At 35.4% G+C, this 14,261-nt stretch overlaps 1 protein-coding gene across 2 annotated transcripts; it reads left to right on the top strand.

Moving 5' to 3' along the window:
- The first annotated feature begins 782 nt into the window (after positions 1 to 782).
- Positions 783 to 12,505, top strand: p2rx4a (purinergic receptor P2X, ligand-gated ion channel, 4a). 2 transcript variants are annotated; one of them, XM_083564263.1, is made up of 12 exons: positions 783 to 1,116; positions 2,254 to 2,401; positions 4,704 to 4,775; positions 6,114 to 6,186; positions 8,386 to 8,482; positions 9,808 to 9,888; positions 9,970 to 10,111; positions 10,870 to 11,003; positions 11,106 to 11,199; positions 11,294 to 11,359; positions 12,132 to 12,227; positions 12,349 to 12,505. In XM_083564263.1, the coding sequence occupies exons 1-12, from the start codon at positions 989 to 991 to the stop codon at positions 12,367 to 12,369; spliced, it is 1,152 nt and encodes a 383-aa protein (XP_083420389.1). In that variant the 5' UTR covers positions 783 to 988; the 3' UTR covers positions 12,370 to 12,505. The 2 variants fall into 2 exon arrangements, with proteins under 2 accessions (XP_083420389.1, XP_083420388.1); XM_083564262.1 differs by having other exon boundaries at positions 790 to 1,116; positions 2,254 to 2,428.
- The last annotated feature ends 1,756 nt before the right edge of the window (positions 12,506 to 14,261 follow it).

Here is a 14,261-nt window from a genome sequence, read left to right as displayed (position 1 = left end):
CATAGTGTTTGCATGTTCTCCCTGTGTTTTGGTATTATTCTCTGGGTACTTAGATTTTTTACCCCAGTCAAAGTTTGGCAATATATTTCTTTTCTTTTCAAATAGGTGTACAATTCAACACGAAGACTCACAAACTGGTGGTCTTAGTGGTTAGCCCTGTGTGTATGGGGTTTGCATGTTCTTGCATGTTTTCTGGGTAATCTGGTTTCCTCCACAGTTTAATGATGCTTGTAGGCTGACTGCCATTTTCAAATTGTCCATAGTGCGTGTGTGTGTGTGTGTGTGTGTGTGTGTGTGTGTGCAATTGTGTCCTGAAGATTTGGCACCCTGCCCAGCATGTCCCTCTGAATTCTGTGGGACAGGCTCGAAGCTCCTCTGAGAGCCTGAGTAGAATGAGAAGTATTGAACATACACCAACTAATCATGAAATATCGCCATCTACCGGCGACATCACAAGCGTTTTAATAAGAATGTAATCATTCAAATAAAAAACTGAGCCAAATGCTGTATATTATTGCGATGTTTTTTAGCGAAACAAAAATTATTTTCAGTTCAATTAAAACAACATGGCGCCTTTGTTCACTTCTCTATCTTTGCAAACAAACAAAGCCCCAAACTTTGGGTCACAAAATAGTGTATTTATGTAGTACAAAAAGAGAAGCCATTTTAAAATCACCTTTTTTTTTTTATTTTTTTATTTTTTTAATAAATACCCTTTTGTTTTGTTTTTTTTCCTCAAATCATCTTTTTCGTCGAAACCGAAAGTAAAGTATCACGCTAAAGGAAGTTATTCCAGTCAGGCACAGAGATCAGCAGGACTTATATAGTGCTCGGGTTTTGTTAGTGCAATTTGTGTTAATTAGCAGCTAAACATGTGACTTTTTCACGAAAGGAAGGAGAAGGAATTGTGTATTTGACTACACGGTTATTTTTCCTTTCAGCTAATTGAACTGGAATAAGTTGTTTTTTTTAAAATAGAAAAAACAGCATGGCGTGTTCTGCCGTTACCAGGTGTTTCTTCGACTACTTCACTCCTAAAATCCTGGTAATCCAGAGCAAGAAAGTGGGAGCGATTAACCGCCTGGGTCAGGCTTTGGTTATAGCTTATATTGTAGGGTAAGTGTCTTTTTAAAATCTTAACATTATGTTTTAAGTATTTGCACTGATTTCAATTAGATAAAAAAAAAAATACGACTTGGAATTCACCCCCAGTCACAAGCAGTAAAAAGTTCAGGAAGTTTACCAGAAATCGCCTGATGACGCCATGGACTCATTTGCATATTTCTTGTTTCATCAGAAAATGTGCATATTAAATAAGGGTATATGGAGAAGGAAGAAATTTCGAATATAAGAAAATGTAAATTACAGTCATTCATTTAAGAAGGAACTCAGAACGCTTTAACAAAATACTGCATTATCTATCAAGAATGCAGAGGGAGATCTAGTAAGCAGGCATGAAATAAACAGAGTAAACAGATAGTGATAAAAAAAAAACCTCACTTATTGTAATACAATAAAAATTTTAATTGATTGAGGGGATTAATAGTGATCACTGATTTGTTGAGGGGAATAATAAGAACTGGGGAACAATGGTGATCATTGATTGGTTAAAGGGAAAGAATGGTGATCATTGATTGGTTAAAGGGAAAGAATGGTGATCATTGATTGGTCGAGGGAAATAACGGTGATCACTGAATGGTTGTGGAAAATGGCATTGATAAATGACAGTCTGAGAGGCTTAACAATCATCACTGATCTTGAAAGAAAGTCTTTATGTTAACAACACTGACTAAAGGAACTAATTTGGGGTGATTCTATAATTGTGGTGCTGTTTCTGTCACAGATATGTACAAATATGTATTTAAAATTAAGCGATATTTTAAACATAGGTACAGATCCATCTGATAAACAACAAAAAACTCAAATGTTTCAGATAGAGAGCTTAAAATGACCTAAATCCTATTTGCCAATAGAAGAGCACTAAAACTACAGTCTTGTATAAGTGTGAATTTGTTTAAAATGTCATTTTAAATGATTTATTTATATTACAGGTATAATTGTTTCCAAAAACATTTCCTTCTCCCTCTGCATCATCTGAGTTTCTGAAATGTTACATTACGAAAACCAAAAGTTCTCTCATTCCTTTCAACTCCATCCTACCATCTTATCTATCCACCAATAATATTTTTGATTGTATTGTATTGAATAATTTGTTTCTAATGTCTGCCTGCTGATCTGAATATTATTGCACAGATATGTGTGTGTTCTGAAGAAGGGCTACCAGGACACTGACTCCGTCATCAGTTCAGTCACTATCAAGGTGAAAGGTATCGCTCTGACCAACACATCGGACTTGGGCTTGCGGGTTTGGGACGAGGCCGACTACATTGTTCCCCCTCAGGTAGTCCATTGTTCTAAGAAAGAAAAGGTACCGTGCTGAGGGAAGAGAACCTAGCAAAACACCCTGGGTTATGGTCAAGCCCTGTGTTCCACTACTGTTTTCAACTTCCTCTAACTACTTTAGAAGAGAAGTGTGTAGAGGGAAGCAAGTTTTTTTTTAATAAGATGTTATTAGTAGAGTTAAAGTAAAGACGTTGTTTTAATATTTAGTTTTCTGTTTCGCTTGCTAAATAGTTAATGTGCTAAACACCAGGCAGAGTGATGTACCGTTATATTGGTCGTCATGTACTGATAATTAGCTGGTTTTAAATAAATTATTTATTTATTTATTTTTTTTTACACAAGCTTGACAAAATTTGGCTAATATAAATTTTTTTAGCTAAAATAAAAGCTAATTTTAAACACTGATTACTATATTAAAGCATATACTGTATCTTTTGGCATACTAATGTTGAAGCTTGTTGATTTACAATGCTCAAGCAATAATCTGCTTTATTATAATATTAATCAGCAATTATTTGATTAAAATTCCCACCATTTTATTAGTGTTATGTATTTGACTAACAATTTTTTGGTTTATTAGAGGTGTTGGAAGGCCTTTTACAATCATGAAAAGATTTTTACTGGCAAACTGAGCAGGAGGAAATGTTGGTAAAACAGCATTGGAATTCAGGATGAAGGAGTGGGAATAAATTTGATTCGGGGTGCTTCAAAATGATTTAATCAGACTTCATGTTGGTCTTTTTACAGGTTAGGCTTTCTATAGTATGAATGCTTTCAGGCTATAAAACATTAATCATTTTTTATACCCCATAAAAGCATGATGTACTTTTATAAGTGTTCCATGTCGGGTGTTTTTATTTTTTCAAATAAATCAATACAATCTGGAAGTTATTACATCAGTGCCAGAGAAAAGTTTTAATGCAGTCTAAATCAACAATTCCCTTTCCCTTGTCCTTTGTAAAGCAGGGCTTTGGTAGCACATAAGACTAACAGACACGCTAGCACTGCTGATCGATCTGTTGGAACTGCTAAATATTAGGGATCCACAACATGAGCTACACTGGGTGTCAGGTTTTGGTTGAGCACAAACTTATTGGAAGATGAACTCCATGTTTAGATAATGTTAGTATTTAGTTAACTTTAGCGTCGTGGTGTTGGAGAGCACTGTGTGCCAAAGTGAAACAAATTCACACTTGTGTAAAAAAAAAACATAAATACAGAAATGCTATTGTTACAATTGTCATCGGTGCCAAAAATAGGGATAAACATAGGCACTAACATATAAATTCTGATTTTATAACCTCTTTATCCCTGTTAAAAACTTCTTTGGAACAATGCCCATTGTTAAAAACACTACACAAATAAATAGAATTTGCACCATGAAAAAGAAAAAAAAAGCCTGTCACAGAGTTGCTCTTATCAGTTGATCTGTTAATGAAAAAAAGCATATTATTTTTCTTTTAGCAATAAATGCTCTTTAACATGACTGCGATTCATCTTGAACTGCAGTCCACACCATTCTGTTGCATTACACTGTGCATTTCTCACACTGTGCACTGTGTGCAAGATAGATAAGCAGTCACATATTTGATATTAGGATAAACTAATGTGTAGTTTCTGATTTGAGATTCAAGTATTTCAGTCATATTGACACTTTTTAAAACTAATTATTAGTGAAAAGTGACCGAGATGAGTAATCAGTGCTGCAATACATGAGTTCAGCTGAGGAGAATTGGACAATGATTGCATTTCAGTGTAGCACGACTGCAATGCAAAGATAAAGGTGAAATGCAACAGGAAGTTAGATTTAGCACTTAATTACTAAGCAAATGTTTGGCAATGGGTTCTGCATATCAGTAATGCAATACTATCTTTTGTATGAGTCCACTCTGTTACGCATTCCTCCCCACATGGGTCATCACGGGTTTAATGGCAAGTCAATTACAATCGCTGATTTCATATTTCACCGAGCAGCAAGTTATGAACTATATATCTTATCTCTTGGCATGTTTAGTGGTTTCATTTGATGCATTTGCTTGCATTCTACTACTACCACAGTGTGTACCATTGTAGATAGCAAAAGGAAGTGACGATTGTACTTTTTGGCTGGTGGGTTTGTCAAGTTTATTGGTCTGTAATAATTTTATTTCTGGTTCTTTTAAAAGGCAATTTTAGACATTTAAGGAAATTTCCAAATTGAGAGATGAAGTGTGTGTGTGTGTGTGTGTGTGTGTGTGTGTGTGTGTGTGTGTGTGTGTGTGTGTGTGTGTGTGTGTGTGTGTGTGTGTTTTTTCTGTCAGGAGGAGAATTCATTCTTTGTTTTGACAAACCTGAACATCACACCAAACCAGACACAATCACGATGTGCTGAGGTGGGTTTAATTCCTGATTACTGAAATACCCTGTGATACTGCAGTACAATAGTTACGGAAATCATCTACAATAATAGCATAGTCCTCAATTAACTTTAAGTAGTATTTGTGCTTGCTGCATGCACTGTGCTTCTTGCCCTTTAGCAGGACTTAGCAAGAGGTGAACAGAAAGCAGTCACTGCAGTGTGTGCTGTTTTACTTAAACAAAACATTTTGGGTAGAGGCTCTGCTCTAACACTGATTTCACACGGTTCTAAGGGAGTAGTGGTTTCACTTTACAGCTCCACAGTCCGAGCCCCAGTTGGATCCTGAACATAGATTAATATTTGTAGAGTCCATTTCCTGTGCATGTCCTCCCTGTGTCAACATGGTTTTCCTCTGGTCTCCACCCACTGTCCAAAACATGTACAATTTGCTTCTATGTATGAACGGGGAAATAAGTATATAGACTCTTTGTTTTCATAATTCAAAATTCATTCAATGTGTATACTATATACTTCCTATTTATACACAGCAAACCACATTTCTTGAGCTGGATATGAATTTATTAATAAATTAAGATGATATGTAAATTGTTTAGAGGAATTTGTGAGAGGTTTATGCAAGAAATTAATAAAAGGATTTTTGAAAATTGTGGCAATTTGTAAAAAGTTAGGTTTCCAACAGGTTGATGCAATCTGCTCTTCCTTGGTCCTTCACTGCTCACTTGTATAAACAAAATTTTTGTATAAACATTTCTATAATTTTGGCCTGGATAAAAACAGCTACATAAATGTAAATGATTTCTGCACTTTTGTATATGGATTATACTGTCAGATATGATACCACCTGTTTAATCTGTTGATCTTCAAGTTACATTAATTATTGAATTAATTATTGGCATTAATTAAAAAATATATTTTAAAAGTCCATCAACAGAATCCTAAAAATTACGAATAAAACCGGCTAATCAGTTACAGCATAGACTAGACTATGTATAGCTATAAAACAAACACATGCCCCATGATACAAAAGATAAAGATTAATTAGAGACTGGTATTTTTTATTTCTTTTTTTTTTCTTTTCCAGATAAAAGTTGGCTAAAAAATTAGTTAAGGAGCACAGTGTTATATGAGTTGGAAGCTTTATGCCAATAATAATAGTGCTAATAATAATGCTTACAGTAGTCCACAATTCTATTAAAATAGATTTCAAATGATTATTGCAGTATGAATTGCACACTAAATTGCCATTTATTGCCCAATAGTCCTAAAGCAGAACATTTCAAGATTCATTTTGATTTAACTTGACCAATATCCTTTTGTTTAATAAAATCATTCTACATATTGTCTCTTCTAGAATCCTGCAAATGAAACTTCATGCAGCTCAGATCGAGATTGTACGAGAGGATTTCGAGACAGTCGCAGAAATGGTAACGTCCACCTCCCAGTGCATTGAGATTATTTAGAAAATCAGTCTTCTTCTTCTGATAATGTGGGTCACCTATAAAAAAAGAAAAATCCCTGCTTCATCACACACATTTTTTCCTTTTCCCTGCAAACTGTTCACCCTAATAATCACTGAGTATTTGGGACAGAGCACTGAGGCAAGCGCTTGCAGATATCCTTCTCCTAAGTGCAGCATAATGCCAATAGAATGCATTAGGCTCAAAATACTGCTGAATATTCATTCTTCATCACATCCTATGATGTTCTCCTGGTCACAGTAAGGTGTGAAGCCCTTAAAAAAAATAGTAATCTCCTTCAATACAATAGTTGAATCAGGAAAAGAAATGGAGATAGCATGGTGGCTTAGCTTTTGGTCAAGAAGAATTAGTTCCTTATTATGTGGCTTTGAAGAGGAGCTGGCTTTGGGCATGAGACAAATGCAAGAACTGTTGGGTACAATGTAATGAAACACCACCTCAAATACAAAAACAGACTCTGTGGCTGCCTTTTAATCTCCAAACATAAAGTTTGTTAGCCTGGAGCTTTTTGATGATCCAAATCCAAAAGGCAACGCACTGCAGGCTGATATTAAGGGTCCCTAAGAAAAGCTGAAGTTTGTATGCGTTACTATAGGTGATTAAATGCCTATTTCAAGGTGGTAATTTCCAACCCTCTGTGCACCACTACCACAGTAGCAGATGCAGTTATGCAGGTTTCAGTGCCAAAGAAGATAATGGGTCTCTTATATTGCATCTGAAGTTTGGATGAAGTGTAGTCTTAAGTCAAGAAAGAGGCATAGATATAATACAATGATAAAAGTACCTGACTGGATTTTGCATAAGAAGAATATGTGATTAGACTTCTTTTTTATAAAATTGCTGTGTCATCTGCAATGCTTTGACCAACAATGAAAGTAGTCGTGCAGCTTCCTCAAACTGGCTTTCTTTTTAAAAACCACTTGGTGTTGGGGTTGAGTGTGTGGTTAGAAGTTAATAAAGAACATTTGGTGTGAAATACTGGGTGTAAAACAATTATCTTCTACTGTGAGCAGTGTTTTTAAATGGTCCCTTTCTCTGTTTCTTGTAGTGACCGCTAAAACTGTCTTACACTTACTTACAGATGTGGAATATCTTTGACCTCTATGCAAACTGATGGTCCAGCTTTGGGATTTAGATTTAATGTTAAGCAGTTTGTGCAACTTGCCAGTTCAAACATTAATAGTTACAAATAAATATTTTGATGGGCAACACTACAGCCAGATGATTGTGAATTATCGTAAGCACATTGTCTGCATTAACGACATGTTTAAATCATGTCATGAGCTCAGCTTTTTTGCCAAAGATTAGATCAGCTCTGTGTCCAGTCAAGTCACTCGAGTGCTATTCGGAAGATGACGAATTAGTAAGTCTGTGTGCTTTTGGAAAAACTATGAAAGGGCTTCAGGTCCAAAGTCAGATTAGCCTAGTACATAACTGAAGCAATCGACTTTAACATACCTAGGGTGTCTTCTTTGTTTATATTTACATTCTTTGATGCAATCTATGGCTACCTCCTGGGCACGCAAAGAGAAATACTACTTGCTGACATTCCTTTTGCTCCTGTGATCTGTGGTGAGTTTCAGTCATTCTTATCTTATGTAATGAAGATTAACAGTACAGTGAGTGATTGTGTCCTCGGCAGTTTTTTGTTTCCAATTTTTAATCCTCAAAGTTCAGTGCTACTGTTTATCAGCACTGTCTGTTAATGTCTGGCAAGAACAATCTACAATCCCTGGATCTGATGCAAACCCTCCTGATGATTGTAGTATACAGAAATGGACCAAGTAGTACATAGAAATAAGTATATAATTATGGTTCTGCAGCTGAGTCAAGGTCACCGAGCCTCCAGGAAAACTTTGGTTTGATAAGGATGCTCAAAATATTTTTTTCCACATACAAGCTACTGGCTTTCCACATGGGGTCTTGGTCACGAGTTGATGCCCAATTATATTGAAATGCACAAAGAGGAATGCTTTACTGTTTCCTAAGGAATTCACCCTGACATTCATCTCTGTTATAGAACAGTGGCTACAGATGTCTTTTTTTTTTTTTTATTAAAACTGTTTTTTTGTTTTGTTTTATTTTGTAGAACAGTGTTGTTTCATCACAGTCCTATATAATTATTATTATTTTTTTAACTTCAAGGTGTGCAGACAGGCAGGTGTGTGGACTTTTCAAAGACAGAGAAGACGTGTGAGGTGTTTGCCTGGTGTCCGCTGGAGAAAGACAATAGTCCACCAAAGTACATTTCTACTAATTAAAAAATATATCTTTTTTGCTCAGCTTGAATGTATTATGAAGTAACATTTTTCAGTATATGAAATATATATTTTTAATGCACAGTTTTAGTGCTTTCGATTATAGCCAATAAGGTTCTCAAAATAAATCATATTTTAATAGTTTCATATTTTAAATCACTTCACTATTATCACTTTACTTTATTTTTTTATGACAAAGAGCACCTGATTCCAAAATGCTACAAAAACATGACATTGCCAAAATGGAGCATGAAATAACATGGAGACAGGGGATGTGTCTGAGGAGTTTCCCCATAAGCACTTTGCGGTATATGTCCCTGTACTGATAAATCCGAGGTCATTTCATGGCAGCTCTACTAAAGCTCAGTAACACCTAATGTGACTTTTTCTAGTTGGAAAACAAGATAGAAGTGCTGCACACTAAAGTAGGTAGACTTTATTTAGAGGTATTACATGATGGACAGTGCTTGCATTTATTTTCTTTTAAATTTGGGCTCAGGGGCTTTTTGTCAGGCATCCAGATGAAGCAATACAACATAAACTACAGCCTCGGCTTTTCACATCTGCAGTGCGTGTCAAAGTTTGGAAACGCCTTTTGTGTTTTTGAGAGAGATATGCATGTTTCTTTTCTTTATATACAACAAACTAGGTCATTGAATGATGTGAAGATTTACTTTGACCAAACTTTTATTCTCATGGAAATATCCACCCTTAGCATGAATAATGCTATACTCACTCGCAGCATCTGGGCAGTTAGTTTCTCCAAAACATTTAAACAAATATTTTGCCACACCTCTTGTAAAATGTGCAAAAATGTTTAAGGTGGTCACTAATGTCTTAGTAATTAGAATATGTTGGTTGTATAGTTGAATGTTTCTTACGATCCAGTTCATCCCAGAGCAGTTTACTAGGATTTAGGTGCAGGGACTGGGCAGGTCATTTGATTGAGAGATAACACTCCAGTGGACGGTTTGGTTTCTAAATAATATTTCGGGTCATTGTCTAGTTCAGTGAAATTGTACCAAAAATCTGAAGACGTGAAGTCTAGGAGTATGGAATGGTAGCCATGTTGCTTCAGTATTCCTTTCACCTCAAACCATTAAGCTTTCACCTCCATGTTTGAATGTGGGTTTAAGGCAGTCTACTAAAATCTCCTCTCTTCTTTCACTTTGGTTGTAATGTCTAGTAGATTGATTAAAATGAGTTCATGTTTTATTTGTTCTACTTGTAATTAATGACTAATAGACTTAATTGTTTGTGAATATTGTGAATCAGTGCAATACGCTCAACCTTTTTTGCTGTCCCTAAGACCTGCAATGCTAGCAGAAGCAGAAAACTTCACAGTCCTGATAAAGAACAACATTCGCTTCCCCAAATTCAATTTCAACAAGTAAGTTGAAACTTTAGGCAATACAATACTTCAACAGTAACAATATTGTCATTTTACCTGACTATTTCTTTTTTTTAACAGGCGAAACATACTGCCCCATGTAAACAGCTCCTACCTCTCGCACTGTGTGTTTAACCGTACGGCGGATCCAGACTGCCCGATCTTTAGACTCAAAGACATTGTGTCTGAAGCCAATGAAGATTTCCAGACCATGGCAGTGCAGGTAGGAAAAAAAGCTAATTTAGGGTATGAATTTTTTTTTTATTATTATATGAGAAAACAGAACAAAAACTACATATAAACAATTATATGAATTTAAAACTATATATGTAAAAGTAAATTAATAAATTGATAGGAATAAAAAAAATAATTCTTCATACAGAAGCTGTACAATAACCAGGGTTTTACCAATTCAGTATTCAGGGGTTAAAGCGCCAATGGTAAAAAACGTTAGTATTAAGGCAGTATTTTTCAGTGCTTTAGGTATGTATTCCACCAAAGGCTTGTGATTGGATAAGGAGGGAATCAGGCAAGAAAATAACTAAGAGACCAAAGTAACTCTTTGATGCTACCACCACCGTGCTTCACTGTGGGAATTTTATCATTTTGTCATATGATAAGCAGAACTGGGTTTCTGCCAAACACAAGCTTCTGTGCTAAGGCCATGACTACATTAAAACAATTCATACATGAGCTGTACAATAACTGGTTTTACAAATTCTCTGTAACTGTGGAAAAGTTTGAAGCACCAACGAAAAAGTCAGCAGTCTGTTTTTGATGTTTGATGAAAGAGTGAAAAAGTTTTCTTTTTATTTTAAACTGTAGAACATTTTTTTAGTGGATTGATCCAAATTGATCCACCTTGGCTCTATCCTTATAGATGATGGAAGCTCAAATATTAAAATCATTCCTAAAATATAGATGATGACTGGAAATAAATGTGCTAACTATAGACATTAATGAATCAAATTTTGTCCATAGGGAGGAGTGATGGGAGTGCAGATCCACTGGCACTGCAATCTGGACTTGTCCGAAAAGTCCTGCGTCCCTCAATATGCCTTCCGCAGATTGGATAATAAGGATCCGGACAACGTTGCCCCTGGATACAACTTCAGGTTTACTCTTTTAGAGATACAGAAATGTATCTCTGATATTTGTCACAATAACTGTATTTTCTGTATTACATTTTTCTCATTTGCTGTTTGTCTAAATGACAGATTTGCAAAATATTACACCAATGCAGATGGCCAGGAGACCAGGACGTTAATCAAAGGCTACGGCATCCGATTTGATGTTATGGTCTTTGGAAATGTGAGACTTTTAATCAGGTCTGTTACAAAAATTACTGAATTGATTTATAATTGATAGCTTTTTTTTTTCTTCTTCTTTCTTTGTGCTTATACAGGCAGGAAAATTCAACATTATCCCAACCCTGCTCAACATCGGAGCTGGCTTGGCACTCCTTGGCCTGGTAAGTGTATGGATTTGTAAATGACAGAATCTTAAAATAAACCTTTTTTACCTTACCTTAATTTATTTTTTTTTTTTTTAATTTTTTCATTTTTTACCTTTTACTTTTACCTTTTTTATGTTGTTTAATGTTAATACTTAATATTGCTGTAGTTTGCCTGGAGCCTCACTTAAGAATTACATTGTACAAACTGTCACTGACATCTGTACATATGACAAATAAAACTTAAATCTTGAAACTTAAGAAGTAAAGAGTGGAAAGTTACTGGAATAGTGTATAATTGAAAAGAGTAAAAAGGCTAAGCCAGGACAAATTCCTACTCGCTGTGCCATTACAACTTTCCACCAAACGTTTGTGATTGGATAGGGAGACCATTACACAAGGAAGTAACCAAGGGCCCAAGGTTAACTCCCTGATGCTACCACCACTATGCTTCACAGTGGGATTAATTATCATTAAGGTGATAAACAGTAATTGGCCTTTGCCAAATGTAGCATTCTATGCCAGTGCTCTATAGGATTTTATATTGCTGACCATTTTCATAAAGCCTAGCTTTGTGTAGTGTCCAGGCTATGGCTGTTCTTCTGTTCCACTGATCTCTTCAGCTTCCTCGGAGTTACACTTGGCATTTTGGTTGATAACCAATAGTGAGAAAATGTGTAAATAAATAGTTTCTGTGCATTTCTTTGTTCTGTATGCATTTATTCTATTATAACAGCTTAAAACAAGATATGAAGTTCATCCTGGACGTTTGACTTTTGTGGTTGTCCAGGTAAATGTGGTGTGTGATTGGATTTCTCTAACTTGCATGCAAAAGAGGCACTTTTACAGAGAACAGAAATTTACTTATGTAAATGACTATGAGACTGTGAGTATTAATTCCTTTCATTTCCGGTCCTTTTTCCCCAAATATGCAGTGTGTTGAACCAGCACACAGAGCCTATTATGTACAAATGCTTAATTAGTTCATGTCTTTGTTTGTCTGTTAGTTGTCCAATGATGTTCCATAGAAGCAGTGCTCTCAAGGCCTAAGGACTTGCTGGATACCTGTTGTCAGCTGTTATTATTATTATTATTTTTAGTAGTATTTGATTACTGTGCTGAAAACATTTACTTGTACATGTCAATTAAATGAAATGGAATCAATGTGTCTGGTTTTTAATATATTATTAATATTGAAAAATTAGTTTGAATCTTGTATACTGTATATTTCATTACAGTTTCCATGTTCTTTTTTGTTTTGAATCAAAAAACGTTAAAGATGCCATTTGCAATGTTTAAAAGTGGGTTTTTTTAGATCTATACTGATCATCCGAAGCATTCTTAAGACTTAGAACAAAACCTACATTATGATGATTATACTTGGTGATTATAGAGCCCCAATTAAAAAAAAAATGGGGATGCTGTATAAAATGCAATGATTTGCAAATCACATATCTCATAAATCTCATAAACATAAAGGTAATTTTGAATTTGATGGTAGCAACATGATGGGACAGGGTCATCACAAAAATATGGGAAAAAACCCCCCACAAAACTGTTGACCAGATAGAGTTATGTATCAGAAATAAACAGGGCAACATTCCTCTCCAGCAACTGGTCTTGTTGGTTCCCAGACTTATGGACTGCTTTTAAAAGAAGAGGAGATGCTACACAGTGTTTAACATGGTCCTGTCCCAATTTTCTGATACATGGTGCAGCCATCAAATTCAAAATTAAACATGTATTTTTTAAAAATGGTTCATTTCATTAGTTTAAACATTTGTTTTCTATGTTCAATCATGAATAAAATATGGGTTTATGAGATTTGCAAAGCATTGCTGTTTTCATATGCAATTTAATTTTGACCCCTAAATATGAGTAAATATGAGGTTTACTAATGTTACTATTATTACTGCAGTCTGACTTGCAGGTACCAGAGAGCTATAGAAGTTACAAAATGTAATTTAGCAACACCTAATATGACTAGTAACTTAATGTGATTTTGTGGAGAACACAAATGTTGCTAAAAAAAAAAAAAAAATCTGACTCCTTTTGACTTAAGAAAACACACTGAATAGCTCACTAGCACTCTAATACCATTTAATTTTCAGCACTTCATGAAATAACTGAGCACTTGTGGCACATTATTGGGGAGGATATAACTAGATCGATGTATTTTTAAACAGGAAACTGATTTTAAAAGTAATAAAAATGGGCCTCACGTGTGGGAAATGCCCAGGCATTGGACCATTTCCTTATGGTAAAAATTATGCTTTAAAATATGGAAAAGGCAGATGTTGAGTTCCACATTTTTGAAGTAAAACAGCCCAAGAGGTAGACATAATACCTGACCACATACATGCTATTAGAGAGATGAACCACTAGGGGCAGTCACTCCCATGTAATTTTGAGGGCCCTTTGAGAGCTCTAGTCAGCAAAATCACTGTCTTTAAGTGGAAGCTTAGCTCTTATTCCAGCCAAGCCTACAAGAATGGCCTAGAGCTTTGATTTCAACATACAGATTAAAGTGAAATGGAATGCAGTGCAAAAAGGAATCAAATTTCATTTCTGATAAAAAAAAAATCAGTTACTTCTTCTGGCGCTTGTTCTTCACTGTAGAGATGAGAGAGCAGGAAAACAATGCAATTAAAATTTTACTTTTTATTGTGTGATGTTTTTCAAATGACACCACTGGAAAGCAATAACGTCTGGGTATTGCGTTTCCTGTTGTATTCCCTGCTCCGAACGATTTTCTGTCTGCAATGTGACCCTCGGTTGCTTAGATCCTTGTGTCACGTTTCCTCTAGATGGAGGTTCGGCTGTGCAATGCAGGCTTTACCTTTCAGCGTGGAAGGTGTTCCGCACCTCCTGAACGCATAGCAATGTTTTATCCCCACCAGTCTTTTGATTTTGATGCTGT

This window comes from Silurus aristotelis (genome assembly GCF_946808225.1).
Source record: "Silurus aristotelis genome assembly, chromosome: 16".
Taxonomy (NCBI): Eukaryota; Metazoa; Chordata; class Actinopteri; order Siluriformes; family Siluridae; genus Silurus; species Silurus aristotelis.
Note: the sequence above shows the minus strand (reverse complement) of the source record. Positions and strands in the feature narration are given on the sequence as shown.

Coding starts and splice junctions, on each gene's coding strand:
- p2rx4a (XM_083564262.1), top strand. CDS start 989: ATGGCGTGTTCTGCCGTTACCAGGTGTTTCTTCGACTACTTCACTCCT. Junction 8,483..9,807: donor AAAGACAATAGTCCACCAAA/GTACATTTCTAC, acceptor GCTGTCCCTAAG/ACCTGCAATGCTAGCAGAAG. Junction 11,200..11,293: donor ATGTTATGGTCTTTGGAAAT/GTGAGACTTTTA, acceptor GTGCTTATACAG/GCAGGAAAATTCAACATTAT.